The following is a 23,519-nucleotide window of genomic DNA, read 5'->3' as shown; positions in this document are numbered from 1 at the left end:
ATACAATTGCGGAACATTTTGTTGCCAATTCAGAACCACACGCCCCCTACGACCACACAAAATGCTGTTTTTTTCCTCGGATTTGTTTTCCGTGCTGAGCACCAATGCTACCCACACCCATGCTTGGCATACACAGTTTTGGTCACGAACTGCTCATTTGCTAATAACTTTGCACACAGTTGACAGAGTTCTTTTTGAAGCAGTAGATAGAATAGAGTGTAAGCTTGTTATAGATATGTAAAATAAAGTAGATTTTAATGCTAGTAGTAAACTGTAGTTGTGTTTGCGTTGTAAAAATGAGGTGAGAAATGCTCACTACACATGTCGGCATTTAAGTGTTAAATTGATTAGTGTTGATTAAAATGTAACTTTACCTAATCTTCGCATATCTCTTGTAAACTATGAGCCTAATCTATCAATTACTTTAAAGAAAAATAAATTCCAACATCTGAGTGAAAAGTTATTACCACATGAGCAGTTGGTGTGTACAACTGTGCATGCCCACACCTGGACCCTACCTATCGACCCATCAACTCATGAACCGGGAACCCCGAAGGAAGGCGTGATCAGATATGTTATGCCTCAGAACATCCCGGCAGCGTTGACTGGGATTGAACCCAGGCCTGCTGGGACGCTTACCACTACACAACGGGTGCCTCTGCTCTCTAGAGTTGTAATCTTGTATCCAAACTTGGAAGCAGGGGATACTCAATATAAATTCTATTCTAACTCTTTTCTGAAATGAACTTGGTTGCCCTGAAAAGTGCCGTTTTGTTACATTGGTGATAAGTTTTAACCTCCGAAAGCGTACAGAATGTGTCCCTGTCGCTTCAGAGCGTAGATGACATCCATAGCCGTGACGGTTTTGCGCTTGGCGTGTTCAGTGTAGGTGACGTCATCACGCATATTTTCTAGAAACACCTTCATCACACCTCGGGTTTCTTCGAAAATCAGACCGGAGACGCTTGACATAACCACGTCGAGCCAGACGACGAATGGCAGGCTTGGGAACACCATGGATGTCGTCTACGCTCTGTACGGTTTCGGGGGTTAAAACTTATCACCAACGTAACATAACTAAGTTCATTACAGTAAAGAGTTAGAATAGAATTTATATAGAGTAACCCATGATTCACCCATTCAATTTGTCACTAAATACATCAAAATGATTAAAAAATCAAACAATTTGTTAGGGAAATAAATTATGTTCTATTTGTAGTCTTATCGGTGGGTTAATTTTTTTCCATTTCACTTTCATTCACTGAGAAACCCTCATCGTATGCATTCTCCTGCTGCGCGACATCTTCGAAAACGTCCGAACCGTAAAAAATTTCGTAGTCCTACGTCAACAATGCGGTTGTGTCTTGTACACCACAATCCAACTTTTTTTATTAAGGACTTAATTCAAGCAAATGTATCTGTAGGATTCCATGTTATCGGTGTGGGCTTTTCCCTCCAAATAAATAAATAAACAGAAATTTCCAATAACTCTAGAAAACGTAGTTTACCTGTAGACCGAGTAAAATTTTCCGAGTCTAATAATTTTTTTCGAATACAACAAAAGTCGTCGAAAAATTTACTCATTCTAGAAGTATGCACTCATGGAAAAAATCACATATCCAATGAAAAATATTCATTAGAATTTCACATAACTTTCATGTAATATCATAATTGGGAATTGCACCACAAAATCACATGAACCTTATGTGTCAAATGAAATTTAAGGGATCCATCATATAGAGCTCATGGGATCACATGTATGTTATGTGAAATTAAGATAGATATTATTGATTTTGTTAATGGAAAAATATTATGTGCATTCCCAATGGAAACTACATGAAAACTTTTTTCCGTGTACTAATTTCATATGTACATCGAGATGTTGCTCATATTAGAAAACAAATTCCTGTTCAGGCTCGGAAAGCTTTACTCAGTCTATGAGTTAACTATGTTTTCAAGAATATGAGTGAACTAATCTCAACTTTGAGTCGACCTAAATTGTCGTGTAATCGTAATTTATCTTTTTATTAATTGCTTTCAACGGATACCTTCCCCTCCAATTAGGTTCAATTCGTTAAAAGCAGGTCGGTATTGCCCGAACATCACTTTTACTGACATTTCAAATAATGCATCTATTTCAAAAAAACTTCGCAAAACTTCTGCTAATTTTATGCAGCCCAATTACAGACAATTATGAAATTCACAGACATTTTTCGCAGACTTCTGAGAAAAATGGCATCTCTGAGGCCCATGTCCAACCACTTTTCATTAGACTCACATCTCTATTGGATGCCCATATCAGACAGCAATCTATGCGCCTGTAATGACTGTTACCACCAGGCATGGCAAATCATTTACCTTCATTTCGTGTGAATAACTCAAATCTTTATCTCTTATGCATGATGAACAAGACTGAACAGAACCCATAATTGTTTTTTTTAGTGAATGTATATTACATACACTGAAAATTAAAAACAAGTTCAACCAGCTCTTGTTCGTCATGCATACGAGGTACAGCTTAAAGTTATTCACAGAAGTTTTAATCAATATTCAACTCTTCAAAAGCTACAAACAACAATCTACGGCGGCGCCGACTATTATTGAACCCAGGCCTGCTGGGATGAGAGGCAATCACTCTTACCACGATACCACCGGCGCCACTATGGCTAGCCGCGATATCGAATATATGAAGTTGATTTACAATTTTCTAAAACGGACCGATTTGAGAATTTAGGAGTCTTTAGTAGTTTTTTTTTATTAATTGATGTGTCAGTCCTCCTATTGTTCTCCCCACATAGCCTCTTTTTTATGTTTCGTTTCAGTTGTCTCGTCAATTGTCTATTCACCTTTCAAGGTTCAGAGCACTTGTCCGCAGTGCTTCTTTTACGTTCATTCACCTATGCAACGGCGACGGAGGTTAAATCGAGAATTCACCCCCATGTACCTTATCCCAAGACCACACCCAACCTGTTGAAAAATTGTTGTCCTTAACCTCAAATAACCCGCAAGTATACAGTCCCCGTTCTACTAACTTGTTAATAAATATTGAATTACGGCTCCACAAAGCTAACGCAATTGAGCTTTGACAATTAAATTTTAATAAAAAATTAATATTTTAAAGCTTGTACAACCAGGAAATCAAATTGTGTTGTGCAAATACCAACTGTACTGCATAATAGATAATACATGATACAACAAGATACGACAAACAAATCACATAAACGTTTTTATTTTTATTAAAAATTATTGTTTATCTGCTTTGATATGAAAAAAAAAATATTCGCAAGTTTTACGCGAATGAATTGAAAATTGTACGCCATTGACCATATCTGCAGTGATTTTTATTTGTAGAATATGCGAAAGCAGATACCGTGCCGATTCAAATCTCGGACACTTAAACTCGAATTTCGGACACTTTTAAAAGTTGATTATCTCGGTCGAATATGATCCACATGTCTTGTAAATTTTAAATTTTTTTGACTAGTGCCCTCCACGATCATCTAACATTATTACTTTGTTTCTAACTGGATGTAATATTTAATTAAAAATGAAAGTGTCCGAAATTTGAATCGTCCGAAATTTGAATCGGAACGGTATTTCGGAACAACAAATTTAGGTTGGATGGACTTTATAAAATACCCCTCCCCCTCCCTCCTTCCCCCTCGTAGACCAGCGTAGACTTTTTGCTACCCCCTACCTCCCCTGAGGCCCAAAAGAAATAACAATTATTAATCAAATCTTCTGTCCACTCGGTCACCAGCTTTTACTCTGCCAACTGTCTTAGAAAGTTGACGTGGTTGCTTACGTCGGGATTGAATTTTGCTCTTGGAATATATTAATTATTAATATTATAATTAATAATTACCCCGTAACGTGGGTAGATCACCTAGGAGAAACTAGGGGAAACAGGATTTTTCAGAAATCAAAGGAACGCATCTTAGTCCTTGTTACTTTTTATGCCTTGTTGACTCGGCTTTGTCCACCGAGGATGATCTTGAAACAAGAACAAAATAGTTAGTTAGTCTTCATCTAAGTGATTCCTAAACTTCTATTCGCTGTTCCCTAGTTTTAAGGTGGATACTCTAAGGAAGCCTTAGCGTGAAACTTCAAAGGCACAAATGTCAGCTTCCACAAAACATACACATTTGAAATTGCTACTCTCTGTTTGTAGTAGCACAGCAAAGAAGGAGTAGCAATTTCAAATTTGTATGTTTTGTGGAAGCAGACATTAGTGCCTTTAAAGTTTCACGCTTAGGCTTCCTTAGAGTATCACCTTAAGTTGTTAAGACTAGGGTTCTGATGCATGGTGATTATCGGTCTCATTGCTTATTTTTGTAGCTCACTCCGAAGGGTATAAATAGCGGGACCTTTCAGTGAAGGTCCACGCACACGATCCGGATCGTACGCGTTGCGGCAAAGTGACAGCTAAATCTGATCTAATGTGTGTGGCCCTTAAGAATCGGTTCCTTGCGATAAACGCAAGAATGACAACATAAAAAAAAAAATGATCGAACACTTCATCATTTCTCAATGGTGATGGAGTAATACGACATGCACTAAATTAAGGACACGGGATATGCTACAATAGATTAAATAATTGGTCGCAGTGGTTTTATGTTCCGAACAGAGGAAAAACTATTATTAATCGTGAATCATTTCACTTGAAATTTTCAACTGGATATTCACCTTCCCCAAAATCCAACTCTTCAAATGACTTGATAATCCATTTAACTATTAAGCTATTAAATACTGTCGAAGCGTTTCCATCGACAGCCGGTATGTAAGGCGGTGAACATAAGAATACACTAAATTAAACTTATCACATTCTGCCCATTTCCCAAATTCGCGGTATCACCTGATGTACACACTGTATCACGTGATTTCCCAATACTATATCACGTGAACCTTTGCACTTGTTCCGCAAATTGGACCAGTTGGCCCTTGCATACAATGCCCCAACACCAACCAATCAGCTTTCATCAATCCACTCTGGAAATTACACGCCCCCTTACACAGGCTATGTCTCAAACGTGCTGATATTAATCTTCATTCAACATGCCATCGTCCGATTGGGAAAGTATGACAGTGAACTTCAATTTATCGGCCCGCCGTACTAACGCCAATCTGTCAATGTCAGGCCACGGCCAATTCGAAGAGGTAGGTATGTCACAAAAAGTAAACATACATGATAAAGCAAAAATAGCCTTCCTGCCTTTTCCACACTCTTCCCATTTTCGAGAACGCGTGGGAACCGGTTATCACCTGAGCGTCTGTTGTAGGAAGAGTTCATGATTTGACCATAACGGAATACAGTGCAGTGACACTTACGACAGCGGAATTAATTATCAAACTGTGTCCCCGCACCGCGTGTCTTCCCCCCTTCTATTATACCTTTGAGAGTTGAAATTGATAAAGCCGAACCGGCGCGGAAACAGGTTTCAATGGCCTATATAAGCCGGTACCAGTTGGTCATTAGAAATCGAACAGGCACTTTTCCAAATGCCAGCCGCTAATCGAAATTAAGAGGAGGTTTTCGGTGGTCGGTACTTTTTCTAGAAGATCAGTCGGTGGCAAACCGCAACTGGGTGTGGAGATGATCTCGCTGAAGACGTTGGGCCTTATGGCCTTGCTGCTGGGTGTGAGCTGGGCCTATCAGGTCAAACCGAGGAACTACCACAAGCTGGTGGAGCAACAGAAGAAGTTTAATGGTAGTATTTGTTAGGTTGGATTTTCTTTTCTGGAATGTAATTTTGCTTTATTATTAGATCGATTCGAGAAGGAATTCTTGACCGAGCATCTGAAGTATACGGAGACTGGGGTCAAATCGGTTAGGCTGAGCGAAATGTTTGATCATCTACGACAGAAGCCGGACATGTTCCGACAAGAGCTGGATAACCACCCACTCCCCTACCAGACGACGGAGTGTACGGCATGTCGGGCTTTGGTCACCACTTACCTAACATACCGTCGAGTCTTGAACTGGGATCGTGACCGCATTGCAGCTCAAGCTGCATCCACCTGTGATACGTTGGCGATCCTCTTGCCGGAAAACTGTGTGAAGGTTATTGATAAGAACATTGACATTTTCCTGTACATCATCGACAACAGGCCAAGCCTGACGGCGCAGACTATTTGCGGAGTAATCTTCCAGTCCGGAGCGTGTGTCTTGGAAGATCGGGAATTCCTGGATTGGACCATAAACGTGGCTCCAGGAGGCACTCCTATTACATCGTCCAAGACGGGATCTAGTCGAGGCCCGAATGATTTAAAGATTGTTCATCTGACTGATTTGCACTACGATCCTCACTACCGCACAGGTTACAACGCAGTCTGTGGTGAGCCATGTTGCTGTCGTGAAGCTCAAGGAATTCCGGAGAACCCGGATGAGAGAGCTGGAGAATGGGGAGATTACCGTGACTGTGACTCGCCTTGGAAGGCTGTTGAGGATGCGGTTCGCGAAGCAGGTCGTCGACATCCGGATGCTGCGTACGTGTACCATACGGGAGACATTATCGATCATGGCGTATGGGAAACGACCATACCTGGAAACGTTCGTTCGATAACTCTCACGATGAATCTACTGAAGGATGTTTTCGGTAGTACTCCGGTGTACAACGTGTTGGGAAACCATGAGATCACTCCAACCAATGTGTTTGCTCCAAGTCATATCGATCGGCCTGATTTCTCGCCAAGTTGGGTCTACGAACTGGTTGCCGATCAATGGGAAAGCTGGCTTCCAGCGGCAGCAAAGCAGACCATTCTTGAAGGAGGATACTATACCGCTTTGGTTCGACCAGGATTCCGTGTGATTGGACTCAACAACAATGATGCTTACACCTTCAACTGGTGGATTCTGTACGACCCCGCGTACATGCGAGGACAACTGCAATGGCTGCACGATACTCTGCTGGAAGCCGAAAGGGCTGGCGAGAAGGTTCATATCTTGGCTCACATCCCTATTGGTGCTGGAACGAGTTTCGTAACCTGGGCCCGCCAGTATCGCCGGATTCTGGATCGTTTCTGGAACACCGTGATGGCACACTTCCATGGACATACGCACGCCGATGAGTTCAACATATTCTACTCGGCTTCGAACCCTCAACATGCTATCAATGTGGCCTTCAACGGAGGTGGAACCGTTCCCTTCAGTAACTTCAACCCCAACTATGTGGTTTACTATGTTAATCCTCAGACTTACGTAAGTATGCTATTGAGTAATATTTGAGGATTGCTGGTAATTCGAAAATTGTCAAATCAACTTTTAGGACGTCACCGACTTTGAGTCTTTCTACTTTAACCTGACCGAGGCAAACCTCAACCCAACGAGAAACCCCCTCTGGACGGATCTGTACTCGTTTTCGCGGGACTTTAACATTCCCAACGTATCCCCAGCCTCGTTGGATACCCTAGCCCGTCGTTTCGGATCAACCCCTTCGGAGTTGAATCGCTACTGGGAGATGAAAGTGAAACGTGGCGACCCCTTCCTCGAGCAGGGCTGTGACGGTGAGTGCCTGTTGAACCACCTGTGCGAAATCGTTACCAACGAAGCTAACGACGACCAGAAGTGCAACGAACTGGTTGCTGCATTCCGCCAAATCGACGACGATAAGTGGAACTGGAAAAAGTAATAAATTGATTTGCCAAAGTGCATCTCGATATTTATATACTGGTATGATGATTTTTTATTGGAAGAGAAATTGCCCATACTACCGCACTACCTCGCAACATTTTTGCGCTTGTTGATTGATGGTGTCCCGATAAGTGGTACATATTTTGTGATAACGTTTGCTGAAGTATCTTTGAGCTCGTATAAAAGAAGCTGTACATAACGGGAATCCGGTAGTTAGTGGTTTCCATAGCCACTTGCAAGTTAGAGGTTGAGCGGATACTAGTCGTGAATATGAAGTTGCTTTTAGCAGCTCTGCTGGTGGGGCTTCTAGTGGCCACCGGTCAGGGGTACCAGGTCAAGCCAAGTGACTACAATCGGACGATTCAACAGCTTCAAGGGGAATACGGTAAGTACTAGTGACGTTAGTTATAGGTTTGTTGTTCTGCATATTGAGTGGTTTGGTTTATCAATGCTTCTTCAGAAGTGTAAATAACCTTAATTGAGCAATAAACATCTCAAGTAGCTTGTCGTTCGCATGATGGTGTGAAGTAGTCATTTTATTAAATAGTAATTAGTGTAAACTTGTCGACGCGCAGTTCGATCGGAAGATGAATTCCGTAGGGAATTCCAAATCTGGCGAAAAACCGGCGTGAAGACAGCTCATTTCAGGGAAATGCTGGATGCCTGGAAGTTCACCGAGGACCAACGTCGTATGGAATTGGAGGATCTGCCAGTGCAAATGGAGGGAACCGTATGTATGCTGTGCCGGTCCATTGTTGGACAGCTGATGGATCAGCGTCGACAGGGAGCTACGCGGGAAGATCTCTTCGCTACTGCCTACGAACTGTGCACTACGCTGCAGATCCAGGAGCCTGATGTTTGTTACGGTGTCATCGAACTGAATATCGATTTCTTCCTGTTCATTTTCGATGATCGACTAACGGTTGGTGCTGATACGGTGTGCGCTGTAGTGTTCCAGTCGTCAGCTTGCATCTTGTCCGATCCGGAATTTATTGATTGGAGTGTGAACGTTGATGCTCGCAGCACTCCAATTACTGTAAGTATCGTCGGAACCTTGCGTGTCCCCTTTATAAACATTTAACAATCTTAAATTCTAGGGTTCGAAGCACTTCCCGAACGCACGTGGTCCGAACGATATTAAGATTGTCCAGATAACCGATTTGCACTATGACCCGCTGTACCTGGTGGGCCACAATGCTGTTTGCAATCGGCCTGCTTGCTGCCGCAGTGATCAAGGTATTCCGGAGAATCCCGCAGAACGTGCCGGAAAGTGGGGAGATTATCGAGACTGTGATTCTCCGTGGGATGCCGTTGACGACGTGATCGAACATGTAGCGGAGCACCACTCCGATGCAGCATACATCTACCACACTGGTGACATTATCGACCATGGTGTGTGGGAAACTTCGATTGGACACAACATTCAAAGCATGAACCGCGTTTACGCAAAACTGTTGCAAAAATTCCCCAACAAACCCGTGTTCAACATCATTGGTAACCACGAAGCTCATCCCACGAACGTGTTCGCTCCTAGCACGCTTAACCAACAGCAGTTCTCGATGGAATGGCTCTACGCCTATTCAGCTGACATGTGGGGCAATTGGCTACCCATGGCTACTCAGAATACCATCCGTCATGGAGGATACTACACAACTCTTGTACGCCCAGGATTCCGCATCGTTGGTATGAACAATCAAGATTGCTACACCTTCAACTGGTGGATCCTTTGGAAACCGGAATATTTGGCAAGCCAAATGCAATGGCTGCATGACGTTCTACGACAAGCTGAACTGAACAACGAAAAGGTTCACATCCTAGCTCACATTCCGTACAGCTCCTCCGGATCGACCTTCCGTACTTGCCAGCGCGAATTCCGCCGCATCGTTGAACGCTTCTACGACACAATCAGTTCTCAATTCAATGGACACACCCATCGCGATGAGTTCAACGTGTTCTACTCGAGAGAAAATCCCGCTCATGCCATCAACGTCGCATGGAACGGAGGCAGTACCACGGCCTTCAGCGACGTCAATCCAAACTACATTGTTTACTACGTTGACCCGGAAACATACGTAAGTTATTCATTAAACTCCTAGATCGATTATCTTCGGAAAACTGACAGCATCCATCCCTCCCAACAGCAAGTGACCGATTTCGAGTCGTACATCTTCAACATGACGGACGCGAACCGTTTCCCAGATCGTCGTCCCGATTGGTTCCAGCTGTACTCGTTCGCACAGGAGTTCAACATGCACAACCTCAGTCCAATGGAAGCAGATATTATGGTCAAGCGGCTGGGAACGCCAGCCGGACGGGAAGAACTACGGCGGTACTGGCAATTTAAGGTGAAGATGGGAGATCCCTCGTTGGATGCTGGCTGTGATGATGATTGCTTGCTGAATCATCTCTGCCAGGTCGTAGTCTCCGAAATGGGAGACGATGTCAAGTGCGATGAACTGCGGACGACATTCTTCGGTTGAATAAAATATTCAGACGATTTATCCTGTGTTTGTTTCCGCTGCTTGAAACTCGATTGGATTTCAACGTCCTTGACGTAAGCCTTTTGTTTTGGCAGATCAGTTAGCGTTACATAAGTTGGTTGTATCAGGAAGGTGAGTTTGGTGAGCATGTTGTCGTTTACATCTTGTACAATAAATTAGATGTGAACGCAAACGAACGAAACAGAGCAAATCCAACGCCAACTAGAATAAAACTTCGCATAATTGGCTGCTAGGGACAATGAATCAAGTTTGTGCTGTAATTTGGCCATTTTGACTGACGCGAAATTTTCCAAAATGGTGTGTTCGATATTTTTCTATAAATAATAGTACACAGCAAAAAAATAATTTTTATATCACATCAAAATTGATGCACTTTAATCGTGTCAAAAATATGGTGTAACATTACTTGTCAAAAAGGAAAAAAAAATATCATGAATACAGTGCATGAACTGACGTTACGCTTTTACTACATTTGTTTATTTTTGCGGCCATACAAATTACGTAACATTTTCGGCATGATTGAAGTGCATCTTCTTGGATTTAATATTAAAATTTATTTTTTGCTGTGTAATGTTAATGGCGTCTAAGACAAAATTATAGGAAATTGGATTGCCTTAAAAAAAAAATAAATAAAATAAAAAATAAACTGATAAAAAACACAATTAAAAAAAACAGGCAAGAAACTGTTAAAATTTTAAAACTTCAAAAAAACTACATTTTTATCTAATAACAAAGCTAATCAAACATGTACATTTTTATTATATTGAACAAAATGGTCACTTTAAAATAAACCAAAATCGTAGACCATCATTTTTCAGTGGATCTTTTGAACTTTTCTTTCCTCGTAATACCTATGAAACTTGTGCATAGGAAGTGACTACAAAAAATGTTGTCTGCATTAACAACAATACAAATTATTTGTGAAAAATAAGTTCAAAATTTTTACTAAAAGATGATGTTCTCCAATTTTGGTCAATTTCAAAGTGTCCATTGTGTACAACTTAAGAAAAGTTAGCAATTTTGATAAGCTTTCAAATAACATAAGTTTAAAAATCACACAAATGTGCTGTTTTGTTTGATTGTGTTTTTAACAGTTTGTATTTTTTTTTGACAAAAATTTCTGATTTATTTTTGAGTGTGTATTTTTGGAAAGGCTATGTCGTTTCCTACAACTTTGTCTCAGATGTCATTTCGATTAGATATACCGTTTTCGTGCTATGATGTATTGAAAAATATCAAATACGACATTTCTAGAAATTAGGCGAGAGTCAAAATGGCCGCATTCCACCACGAACTTAGTCCATTGCCCCTAGCGAACAATTATGAAATTAGTAGAGATTAAAGCAAAATCGATTTTTCAGCTGGCGTCAGCAATTAAAATAAAAAAAAAGTGAAAAAGGGTCTGTGCCTAGAGGCACCGCTAGTGGACCGAACAAATGTGAAGAGCATTTCGTTCTTTTAACACTCTAAATACGATGGGTAAAATACTTTATACCTACTACGAAGCCTCCGAAAAACGTGTAACAGCAAGTTTGCAATGACATAACATAGCCATTTCTTGATGAATTTAAAAAATTGTGGTACCTCTAGAATTCTTAGACTCTGTAAATTATTGCAATTGAAAATAGGGTCGTCTACTTTTTTCAAAAGCGAAAAGAGTCGTTACACGTTTTTTTTTTACGTAGGAATACGTCTGTGATTTCTATATGGGGGTACACTTTGTGAAAACCGAAAATGGAACATGTAACAAATTATGAAAGATTTTGAACGTTAATAACTCAACTGTCCCTTTTCCGCCATTACCCAACAAAGAAAAGAAGAACAAAAAAGCTGCTCCTCAAACTTCTCAAAAGAAATCCAAGTCCGAACGAGGTTTGCTAGCTTTTTAGGACATTGTGGAATTCATATTAAATATGTTCAACATACAAGACCCTCTTAGAAGCTTAGTTTCTGCCTTGCTTCCAACATTAGAATCATATCTTAAGCAATTGACTGTTTCATGGCCTCTCCTTGCATCAATCATATCTTCCGAAGAATAATTCGGCGAACAAGGTTGAAGATATGATCACTCAGGAACTGCCGTAGTTTAGTGGCTAAACTAGACTCGTTTAAATGTTTACTTCACAATTCAGAACTCAACTTCCACGATTTTAACATTATTCGCCTGGATAGAGACGATTCTTATGGAGGAGTACTTTTAGAGATCAAAAAGTGCTACCCTTTCTAAAAAAATTTCCTTCCTGCTCTATCAAGCGTCGAAATCATCGCTTGCCAAATAAATGTGAAGAACAAAAATCTTTGCATAGCTTCAGTATATGTTCCACCAACAACCTCCATTAGCCGTAGTCAACTCTGGAATCTAGTTTCGATTCTTCCATCCCCAGTATTATTTATAGGTGATTATGAACTCCCATGGAACTGGGTGGGGCGATCTATACGATGACAATAGAGCGGCAATTTTTTACGATTTATGTGACGATTTCTACTTGACTATTTTGAACACTGGTGAAGTGACACGTATAGCTAAACCTCCGGCTGTGGAAGGTTCTCCATGATCCCCACACAGTTCGAAAAAGTAGTGTAAATTTCTGTTCAATATGATGCGCATAAAAGGAGCGTCACATATCATCTAAGTTTACATTATAAACCGTGTAAAGTTCTGAGACATTTCATGAAATGTTGCAAATATTTTATATAAAAGCCCTTATTTGTAAACAACATTGCTTACAAGTTGCTCGTTTGCGTGCATTGAAATACAAGTTTACGTGAATGAATGTTTACATCACAATTATAATTCAGAATTTTTTGCTGTGCATGGTAGCGATCATTTGCCAATCATCATTCCAATTAAGTGTGGCCCTCAATCTGCAGAACCATCTCGAGAGAATATCGATTCCTCGCCGATTTGATATACAAAAGCTCTCTGGAAGCACAAAAAAGAAAAGTTCCAAGTGCACCCTTCAAAAGGAGACCAGCCACACCTGGATGGGACGAAGAATGCACAAAATTGTATGTAGAAAAATCTCATGCTTTCAAAGCTTTTCGTAGACACAAAATCTCCACATACTTCGAGGAATATTCAAAGCTTGAGGCAAAGCTGAAACAATTAATCAAAGCAAAAAAAACAACGCGGTTATTGGCGCAATTTCGTAGAGGGACTCTCACGAGAAACCTCAATGACCACCTTGTGGAGGGTGGCTCGCAACATGCGTAACCGCTCATCTTCTAATGAGAGTGAAGAATACTCCAACCGATGGATATTCGATTTCGCTTAAAAGGTCTGTCCGGACTCAGTTCCAGCACAACACATTCTTCGAGAAGCGTCTCCGAGCGGCAGCTCTCTGGATAGACCATTCACAATGCTGGAATTCTCTATGGCTCTTCTTTCATCGAACAACTCCTCACCGGGAAGCGATATGATTAAATTCAATCTTCTGAAAAATCTCCCAGATATCGCTAAAAGACGCTTTCTAGACTTATTCAATTCCTTACTAGAAAACAACATTATACCGCCTGAATGGAGACAGGTCAAAGTAATAGCCATTCGCAAACCTGGTAAACCAGCATCTGACCATAACTCATACGGTCCAATTGCGATGCTTTCGTGCATTAGGAAATTGTTGGAGAAAATAATCCTTCGGAGACTCGATCAGTGGGTCGAAACAAATAACTTGCTATCAAATACAAAGTTTGGGTTCCGCAAGAGCAAAGGAGCAAACGATTGTCTAGCGCTGCTTTCCACAGATATTCAACTGGCCTTTGCGCACAAGAAGCAATTGGCTTCAGTATTCTTGGACATTAAGGGGACTTTTGATTTAGTTTCCATTGAAATCGAGGTTCTGGCTGGAGTAAAACGCCTCCTGAACCGTTTCTGGGAGCTCTCTCTCAGAATACTAATCAAATCCGGAGTGACAAACACACTTATAATTGAAAATTTTGAAGAAATTCTTGGGCTGAACATACAATCTCGATTTATGAGAATCTACCACCACTGCATATCCTCGGATATGTGTCTTCCTTGTTATACTCCAGACCGTGCTCACGTCACCGATCGCAGTTCCTCAATTGAATATGATCTGTCCATGAAACAAGTGATTCATGGGATTCCAGATCAACTTCGAACTATTATTATCCCGCGTATTTTTACTGAAAAGTACCAACACGTCAATTGCGTGAAAAGATATTTTACAGACGGGTCACGTCTCAATGGATCCACTGGCTTCGGTGTCTTCAATGAAAACTCTAGCGCCTTCCGCAAACTCCAGGAACCTTGTTCTGTTTATGTTGCTGAGCTGGCAGCAATCAACTTCGCATTGGGGATGATTTCCAACATGCCCGCAGACCATTACTTCATCTTCTCGGATAGTCTCAGTTCGGTTGAGGCTATTCGGTCGATGAAACAAGGTAGGCACTCATCTTATTTCCTTTCAAAGGTAAGGGAGCAGATGAGTGTACTGGTCGAAAGATCATATATGATTACCTTTGTATGGGTCCCCTCACATTGCTCAATCCCAGGCAATGAGAAGGCGGACTCTCTCGCAAAGGTGGGCGCGCAGGAAGGCGAATTTTATGACAGGCAAATTTCACAGGATGAATTTTACCATTTAGTGCGTCAGAGTACCCTTTCGAGTTGGCAAACCGATTGGGACAATAGAAATCTTGGACGGTTCAATTATTCCTAATGTTTGTTCGAGAGTGTGGTTTAAAGGTTTGAGCTTAAGTCGTGACTTCATTCGCGTGATGAGTAGACTTATCTCCAACCACTACTCGCTAGATGCTCATCTTAATAGAATAAACCTCGTGGACAGCAATATCTGTCGGTGTGGAAACGGTTACGACGACATCGATCACGCAGTTTGGCAATGTACGGATAATGACGCCGCCAGAGAGCGACTTTTGAATACCCTCGAGGCCCAAGGAAGACAACCCTATGTTGCTATCAGAGACGTGTTGGGTACCCGCGATCTCTGCTATATGCAGTCGATGTCTAGTATGAAAATTTAATTCGTTTGTCTTTTGTATCTCTTTATTAGTTTTTGTTTGTCTTGTCCCCCGTCTCGATGAGTCTCATCGTCGCCCACTGGTCACCATAGCCGGTCGAACTCCAGACGAATCTAGAACCACACTACCGTTCATACTGGTGACATCGCTCTGATGAGACAACGAAACCCTACCCCCCTCCTCCCCTGTGCATCAACCCTAACAGGTAGCTAACTGCGCCTTCGCATTAGTTGCGATTCACCCGTTCAACGGTAAACAACCAGGAGGCATGACTGGTCGTGGCAAGGGTAGTAAAGGATTTCGTAAAGGAGTCGCCATGTACGAGGAAACCCGAGGTGTGCTGAAGGTGTGCCGAGAAAATGTGATCCGTGATGCCGTCACTGAACATGCCAAGAGCAGACAGTCCCGGCCATGGATGTCGTCTACGCATAATTATCACCAACAACCAAGTAACAAAACGGCCCAGTTCAGGGCCACCAAGTTCATTTAAGAAAAGAGTTAGAGTTTTCAGCACGCCATGGTGGACCTCCAAACTACGGCATCTTCGTAACATCCTAAGGAAAGCACGTCACCGTTTCTTCCTTTCGAAGTCTGAGAGCGACCGTAATTACCTTCACGAAGTAGAACTGCAGTACAAAACAATTATATTATCCACGTACGATAACTACTTGCTCAGGATCCAGGACAGCATAAAACAAATTCCATCGTGCTTCTGGAATTTCGTGAAAAAGCGGCAAGCATCTTCTCGCATCCCATGCAACGTTACCTTCAATGATGCCCAAGCTAATACAAATGTGGATGCTGCAAACCTTTTCGCCATGTTCTTCGAGAGCGTTTTCAGTAACGTGTCACCTGTACCAAGGCGCGATTGTTTCGCTCACGTTCGTTCGCACAACATCAACCTACCCGTTATTCAGTTTTCCGCAAATGAAGTAGTAGAAGTCATCGATGAGCTTGACATCACAAAAGGACCTGGCATGGACGGAACCACCCCTGTTGTTGAAAAACTGTTCAAGAGAACTAGCGAACCCAATTGCTCGCTTATTCAACCGATCACTTCACGAAAGAACCTTTCCGACAGCTTGGAAAGCTGCTTGCATCGTTCCTATTCACAAATCTGGCAACTGTAATCAGGTGACAAATTATCGCGGTGTATCTATACTTTGCTGTCTCAGCAACGTGTTTGAAAGACTGGTGCACAACGTTCTATTAAACGTAGCGTCTCCCATCATCTTTGATGGTCTTTATGAAGCATCGTTCTACAACAACGAACCTCATGTGTTACGTCACCGCACTGTCCCGCGAAGTAGAAGAGAGGCGGCAAGTTGACGCGGAGTATGTTGACTAGACTGATGCAAAATTTGAAATTTTCGCTCCACAGTGCTCAAACGGTTTCAAATCAGATCCTGATTAGCCTCCCAAAATTCAAACTCATTTGGTAAGAAAATGACTTGGCACAAACTATTCGAAGTTTATATGGAAATTACTATGGGAAAACCAAACTTTTTGTGCATTGTCGTCTACCCATTTTCCATATTGCTTTTTCGAAAATTTCTATAACTATTCCTACGGGAAATTTTCTAAGCTACAACTTTGCGCAACATCGTTTTTCAGCCAAATGTCAAATTAAAATGATATTAATTATTTAAGAGATTGATAATCGTATGGCATGATCAAGCAGCTGTTATGTGGGCAACACTGCATTTTGCAGTGTGACATAGTAGCCATGATATTTGTGCTCTATTCTTCGCACCAGAAACACCAATGTTGCCTGCTGAACAGTTGAATGAGCATAATCATAAGACATCAGTGACTTGAATCAATAATAACTTTTGTTCCTTACATTTGATTGAAAAGTGGTTTTCAACAAAATTGTAGCTGAGAAAATTTGCTATAACCACTGCTATCATTTTTAAAAGCATAGTGATGTGGTGAATTGTTAGATAGATATGAACAAAAACATAAGTTTTCCCATAGTAATTCCCATATAAACTTGAAATGGTTTGTGCCAAATCAGTTTCAAACTAAAGTAGTTCAAATTTTGGGAGGCTAAAAAGGACCCAATTTGGAACCGTTTAAGCACTGTGGAGCGAAAATTTAAGGTACAATTTACTTTGATGCTCTTTGGAAAATTTCAAAAGCAGTTTTTTCCGACGCATTATTTCAGATTGCAAAACAGCTCGCACTATTCGATTCCTTTTGATATTTTACACAAAATGACGCGAGCTTTTCGCAATCTAAAATAAGAATTCGAAAAAAACTGCTTTTGAAATTTTCCAAAAAACATCAAAGTAAATTGAACCTTAAAATTTTGCATCAGTCTAATGTTGACTTTGCGAAAGCCTTCGACACTGTACCGCACATTCTAGCCGTGGAAAAACTGTAGCACATAGGTTTTCCAGATTGGATTACAGAGTGGATATATTCGTACTTGTGCGATCGTACTGCATATGTTGCGGTCAACTCGACTCGATCCTGTACATTCAAAATCACGTCTGGTGTACCCCAAGGAAGCGTTCTGGGACCATTAATATTCAACATTTTTATAAATGACCTGTGTCTGCTGCTTTCCTCGTTTAAGCTTTCATTCGCTGATGACCTAAAAATGTATCGTGTCATAGTTTCTCTTCCGGATTGTTTTGCCCTACAAGAAGATATTGATACTATACTGGTATGGTGTGGCGATAACGGCATGCGGGTCAATAAAATGAAGTGCAAAGTTATTACCTCCGGTCGCTGCAATAACCCCATTCTTCATCAATACAGAATGGAAACTGCATCATTGGAACGCGTGTCGTCCATCTGTGACCTTGGCGTTACCATCGATTCGAGGCTCAGATTCAACGAACACGTGAGCATTACCACTGCCAAAGCTTTTTCTGTGCTGGGATTCATCCGTCGCCACACTTGCGAGTTCACCGACATCCATGCTTTAAAAACTCTCTATTGCTCGTTGGTTCGTAGCATTCACGATTGAACGGGTGCAGAAAAGGTTCTTACGGTTTGCACTGAGACAACTTCCTTGGAACGATCCGACCAATCTTCCTCCTTGTTCTGACCGATGCAAGCTCATAGGATTGGAACCACTATCTGTCAGACGAGTAACGATGCAGCGACTATTTATTTTCGATGTCATTGGAGGATCTATCAATGCCCTGAACTTCTCGTACAGATCCCGCTCAACATTCCTCCTCGACGGTTTCGGATCTCAGTGTTAATAGCAGTCCCATACCATAGAACAAACTACGGCTACAACAACCTTTTTGATTCGTGTCCTCGCTTGTTCAATGTTGTCTGTGACGAATTCGATTTTAACTTGACTAAAAACGTTTTTAGAAATAGGATTAGTAGTAATTTTTAGTTAATAAGTAAAATAGTTCAGTCTGTGCGACTAGTCGAAGACAGTGATAAATAAATAAAAGTGGTCGATCCACGAAACTGATTCTAGAGCTCCATGTTTTTTTTCGAAAACACTTGGAACTGTCATATATAAATTAATTAGGGGTCATGACATAAACATGTACCTAAAAGGTCATGGGACTGTCCTCCAGAAGATCTGGAACATCGTTAAAAATGGTCAATCCATGAAACTGATCCTAGAGCTCCGTGTTTTTTTCGAAAGCATCAGGAACTGTGATATAAGAAAGAATTTGGGGTTATGACCTAAACATGGACCCGGATGGCCATGGGGCCGTCTTCTGGTAGGTCCGGAACATCGGTAAATGAGATCGACCAATGAAACTGATCCTAGAGCTCCACAGTTTTTCAAAAACATTAGGAACTGTGATATAAGAAAGAATTTGGGGTCATGGCATAAACATGTACCTGCAAGGCCATGAGATCGTCGTCTGGAAGATCTGGAACATCCGTAAAATGGTCAATCCATAAAACTGATCCATGAGTTCCACGGTTTTTTTTTTCGAAAACACGTGGAACTGTTATGTAAGAAATAATTTGGGGTCGTAACATAAACATGGACCCGAATGACCAAGAAACCGTCTTCCGGAAGGTCTATACAAGTGGTGCATCGATGATACTGATTCTAGAACTTTGCGGTTTTCTCAAAAACACTTCGAACTGTGAAGTTTTTGAAAAAAACTAGGGTTTTTCACAGTTTCATGTATGAAACACTTTTACTGATGTTCCGGATCTTCCGAATGATGGTCCAATGGCCATTCAGGTTCGAGTTTATGTCACGACCCCAAATCTATTATTATAACACAGTTCCTAATATTTTTGAAATAAACTCCGTAGCTCTAGGATCAGTTTCATGGGTTTACCACTTTTGAGGATGTACCAAATCTTCCAGAGGATGGTCCCATGCCCATCCAGGTCCAAGTTTACGATCCCAAATTCATTATTATATCACACATTCAAATGCTTTTGAAAAAAACCGTAGAACTCTAGGATCAGTTTCATGGATTGACCACTTTCTTTTACAGATGTTTTGGATCTGCTTGAGCACGCTCCCATGGCCCTCCGGGTCCGTGTTTATGTCACGAACCCAAATTCTGTCTTATATCACAGTTTCTATTGTTTAAAAAAACCGCAGAGCTCTAGGATCAGTTTCGGGGGTTGAACAATTTTACGGAAGTTCCGAATCTTCTGGAGGACCGTTCCGTTGTATCCAGGTTCCATATATAGAAACCATGACTGTATTCTGTCTAATTATGAACATTTGTGCCCATTAATCTAATTTATGGATCTTAGGCCACTTGCAAAACCCATAAACACTTCATTAAAAAAAACGTGTAACGACTGTTTTCGCTTTTGAATAAAGTAGACGACCCTACCCTAATCTACAGACCCTAGGAGTTTTAGGAGTACCACAATTTTTGAAATTCTTCAAGAAATGGCTAAGTTATGCCATTGTAAACTTGCCGCTACGCGTTTTTCGGAGGCATCGTATTCGGAATGTTAATTGATCGATCATCAATTATCTTAACTCTTTCCGATTTTGAATTGTTGGCACGCCTTGTCAGCCACGGTTATGGCTTGGTGAAGTCCCTCCAACGATCGATCAATGTCCTCCACGGTGTCAAGCAGCGGGTTGTCAATGAGGTGCCTATCTACCACGCGTCCAAACTAGGCCCTGTTTACGCGGTGGTAGTCCTTGCACAGGCTTGGAGCTGAGGCCACGTTGTAGCCCAGTTCAGCAACCACCGGTTGGTGGTCGAAGTTTAAATCGTTGATTGCCACCGGCTTGGATAGCCCGAAGTTCGTCAAGAAGAAGTTCAGCGTGGAAGGGTTTCCCGCCCGAGAGATGAATGTCGGTTCATCCGGAAATTGCACTGTACACATCCCATGCCCCTAGTGGTCAAATAGTAGGCTACCGTTCGGGTTCCGTTGGTAGTTGCGCATTCAGATCGCCCCCAACAATGAATCGTGAGCTCGTGCGAGTGATAGCGGTGAGGTTGTTCTTGAATTTTTTGGTATTGCATTTGCATAATGTGGTATTGGACTGGTATTGTGGGAAAATGTTTTTGTTATTATTTTTTGGAAGCATACCGCTTATGTTAGGCTAATCCATACCAATTTAAGGTTTCAAGATAATCGTTCCTGCTCGGGTTCCGGTTCGCTGGTGTAGATTATACCACTGCTGGAATGGTGTTCTCAACATAATCTGACTCCTCTTTGTCAATATACTCAGGGACAGTAATGTTTTGCTGCTGAGTGTCAGGCTCAAAATCGAGGATCAGCCCTGAAATGAGGAAATATTTAAAGCATGTTAAATTACTTTTATACAATTTCAAATTAGTTTTCACTATCTTCTGCGTTTGCCATCGCTGGAAAGAAATGCTAGCTCGTTGTACAAACGCCATTTTGGTTGGTGCACCAGCGAGCTGCTTGCTCGGGACGTCACTATCTGTTCAACCTTTCACAACTCCAAAAGATACCGATCGCACAAGTTATTATATTTTTTGGCTTCTTAAACTGTTATGAAACGAAAAACAAATAATGACTGGGGATGAGAAAACACAACCTTGTTAAGAAGTTATTAAACAGTAATTAAACAAATGAAAAAAAGTTGTTAAGATTAAATTTGCCCAGTTATTAACTTGGTATTTTAACCTCGTTGCTGACAGCCAGCCAAAGCCTCTCCTTTTTCCGGCATTGTGGTACGCCTTGCCACCTTTTACTTATAGCGAATTTGTTTATTCCCAGGTTGAAACTAGTTTTGCACCAGTTTCAACCTAACTGCTGTCAAAACGTTTTGAGATTGGGTTCACCAATACAACTGCATCCGACTGTCAAATTTTGTTTTGTTTTGGATCGTGTAATCGTACAGAAACTTGTGCGAATAAAAAAAATGCAAAACGTTGCTATCGCTCTTGCAGCTTCCGCTGTCCAATTATTGGAATCGGAAAAGGAATCCGATTCGGATTCCGATTTTGAGGATCACATTATCGGGAAGCCCAGAAACAAAAGAAAGCGGGTCCAGAATTTCGTCAGCGATGCAGTGGAGAATCTCTCGGAGGAGGAAAACGACAGACTTAGTTCTTTGCGATTTTCATCAGCAATATTCTCCCACATCTGCTTTTTATTTTTAAACTTTTTCAATGGTCCAACATTCTCCATGTTGCACTTGTACAGGTTGAGCAAAAAATATGTTTGCTCTTCGGTCCATGTCATCACGGCTTTTATAGTAGGACTAGGACTGTTGATTTGCGAGGATATTTCATTTTGTGGAACATCAATTGGTAATCCGTAAAATTCAGCAACTTCTTGAACCACTACATAACCTAAGGAGACAATAAAAATTGAGGATACACATTATTAAAAATATACGTTAGGTATTATGAACGAACATTAGACATAATACGCGTTAAGCATAATAGACGTTGGACATCCCAAATTCACGCTTTTCCGAAATATTTTCTAAAACTGTACACTTCATCATACAAGAACCATATCTTGCACTGATTTTGTCAGTCATTTCAAAGTTTCGGGGTATCCCGTTACTATTTTTGCAGAGTTATTAAGGGATCGTCCATTAATTATGTCACACTTTTAGGGGGAAAACTGTAACGAGTCATACAAAAAAAAAAAAAAAAAAAAAAACAAGGTCCATACCAAAAAATGTGACAAAGGGTGGAGGGGGGTTCAAAATGGGCCAAATTTGCGTAACATAATTAATGGACCTTCCCCAATCCATGTCTACCGAAGTAACCATGGAGCTGTATATATAAACATTGATAAAAAAAAACTCTGTCTATACACTTAATCCCATACTCGAATTTGGTACGTTTTTTGGCGGACTACCTTCGGCAATAATATTTAATTTCAAAACATTCGGCTTTTTCATGTTTTTACCAAAAGGTGAGGTACTGAGTTGCATGAGTTGAGCAACAGTTAATAAAATATGAATTCACTTGTTTTATGCTGTTGCAGCACAAATCTTTCTCCTTGTCGAACGGCACTTCCGCATTCGTGCACTACGAGCTGAAAATCTGTCAGTTTGATGGTGGTTTGTTCCATTTCGATATCAATACCTCGATTAATAATTTAGCGAACAACAAATAACGCGAAAACCAGCCTTCGACAATAATTTTCACGAATCGTGTCAACAGAAAAGACGAAACAACGGTGACGTTTGACAGCCAGGCAGGATGATAGCTTCGCGCAATATCACGCACACCAACGTATCGTCTTGCTCGTAAACTGCGTTAACTCGAAAACGTTTTTTTTTTATTCAGAATTCAGGTTGACACTAGCCCAGGTCCAAAAACAAATTTGCTATAAGAAGGCTGGGTATTTTTCCACTATTCTCTTGATCCATCCATTTTCTGCACTTCTGATTCCTTTCAAACACACAATTGTCACCGCAATCTAGTGCCAATCACCGACGGAGACATCGATTGCCATCCATTGACAGCAATAGAATGTGCAGGAAGGCAGCTTCCACACCTGCGTAGGATATCGCACCCATTCAACACACATGGGTCGGGACTAACGGCTTTACTTCCCTTCCGAAGGAAGATGTGACCAAAGATTTTCATGCCTCAGAAAAATTCAACCAACCTCGGCTGAGATTGAACCCAGACCCATTGGGGTGAGAAAGCAGTGACGCTTACCACTACACCACCGGCGCCGGCCCTTACTAAACCAATAACTGTTGCAGGCGATAAGAAAGAACAAATCAAACAAAAACAAAGCGACAGAGATCTACTGATTTGGAAATTCCAAATGATGTTACTTATAACGGACAATAAGTTGAAAGCAGACGACTGCCAGCTATTATGATAGCAGCGTGATTACCGCATTTGATACTTTTCTCGTGCCTATTACGAGCGACACACAGGATTCCATTAACCCATCTAGGTGCGATGTTGTCCAATATTTGTAGTAGTAGTCAAAAGAATATAGCCATTCTAAGTATGTTAATT

The 23,519-nt window shown here is 41.2% G+C and overlaps 2 protein-coding genes across 2 annotated transcripts; both read left to right on the top strand.

Annotated features, from left to right (window-relative positions):
- Positions 1–5,521: 5,521 nt before the first annotated feature.
- On the top strand, positions 5,522–7,662 carry LOC135710840 (sphingomyelin phosphodiesterase-like). The gene is made up of 3 exons (XM_065233537.1): positions 5,522–5,708; positions 5,766–7,198; positions 7,266–7,662. The coding sequence occupies exons 1-3, from the start codon at positions 5,594–5,596 to the stop codon at positions 7,626–7,628; spliced, it is 1,911 nt and encodes a 636-aa protein (XP_065089609.1). The 5' UTR covers positions 5,522–5,593; the 3' UTR covers positions 7,629–7,662.
- Positions 7,663–7,834: 172 nt separating this feature from the next.
- Positions 7,835–10,129, top strand: LOC135710838 (sphingomyelin phosphodiesterase-like). Its single transcript, XM_065233536.1, has 4 exons — positions 7,835–8,015; positions 8,206–8,666; positions 8,728–9,702; positions 9,772–10,129. Exons 1-4 carry the CDS (start codon positions 7,901–7,903, stop codon positions 10,108–10,110), a joined length of 1,890 nt encoding a protein of 629 aa, XP_065089608.1. The 5' UTR covers positions 7,835–7,900; the 3' UTR covers positions 10,111–10,129.
- Positions 10,130–23,519: the final 13,390 nt, after the last annotated feature.

This window comes from Ochlerotatus camptorhynchus, unplaced genomic scaffold (assembly GCF_037179485.1).
Source record: "Ochlerotatus camptorhynchus isolate MF236.1 unplaced genomic scaffold, CSIRO-AGI_Acam_v1.1 ptg000404l, whole genome shotgun sequence".
In the NCBI taxonomy this organism is placed as follows: Eukaryota; Metazoa; Arthropoda; class Insecta; order Diptera; family Culicidae; genus Ochlerotatus; species Ochlerotatus camptorhynchus.
This window is presented reverse-complemented; position numbering and strand designations above follow the sequence as displayed.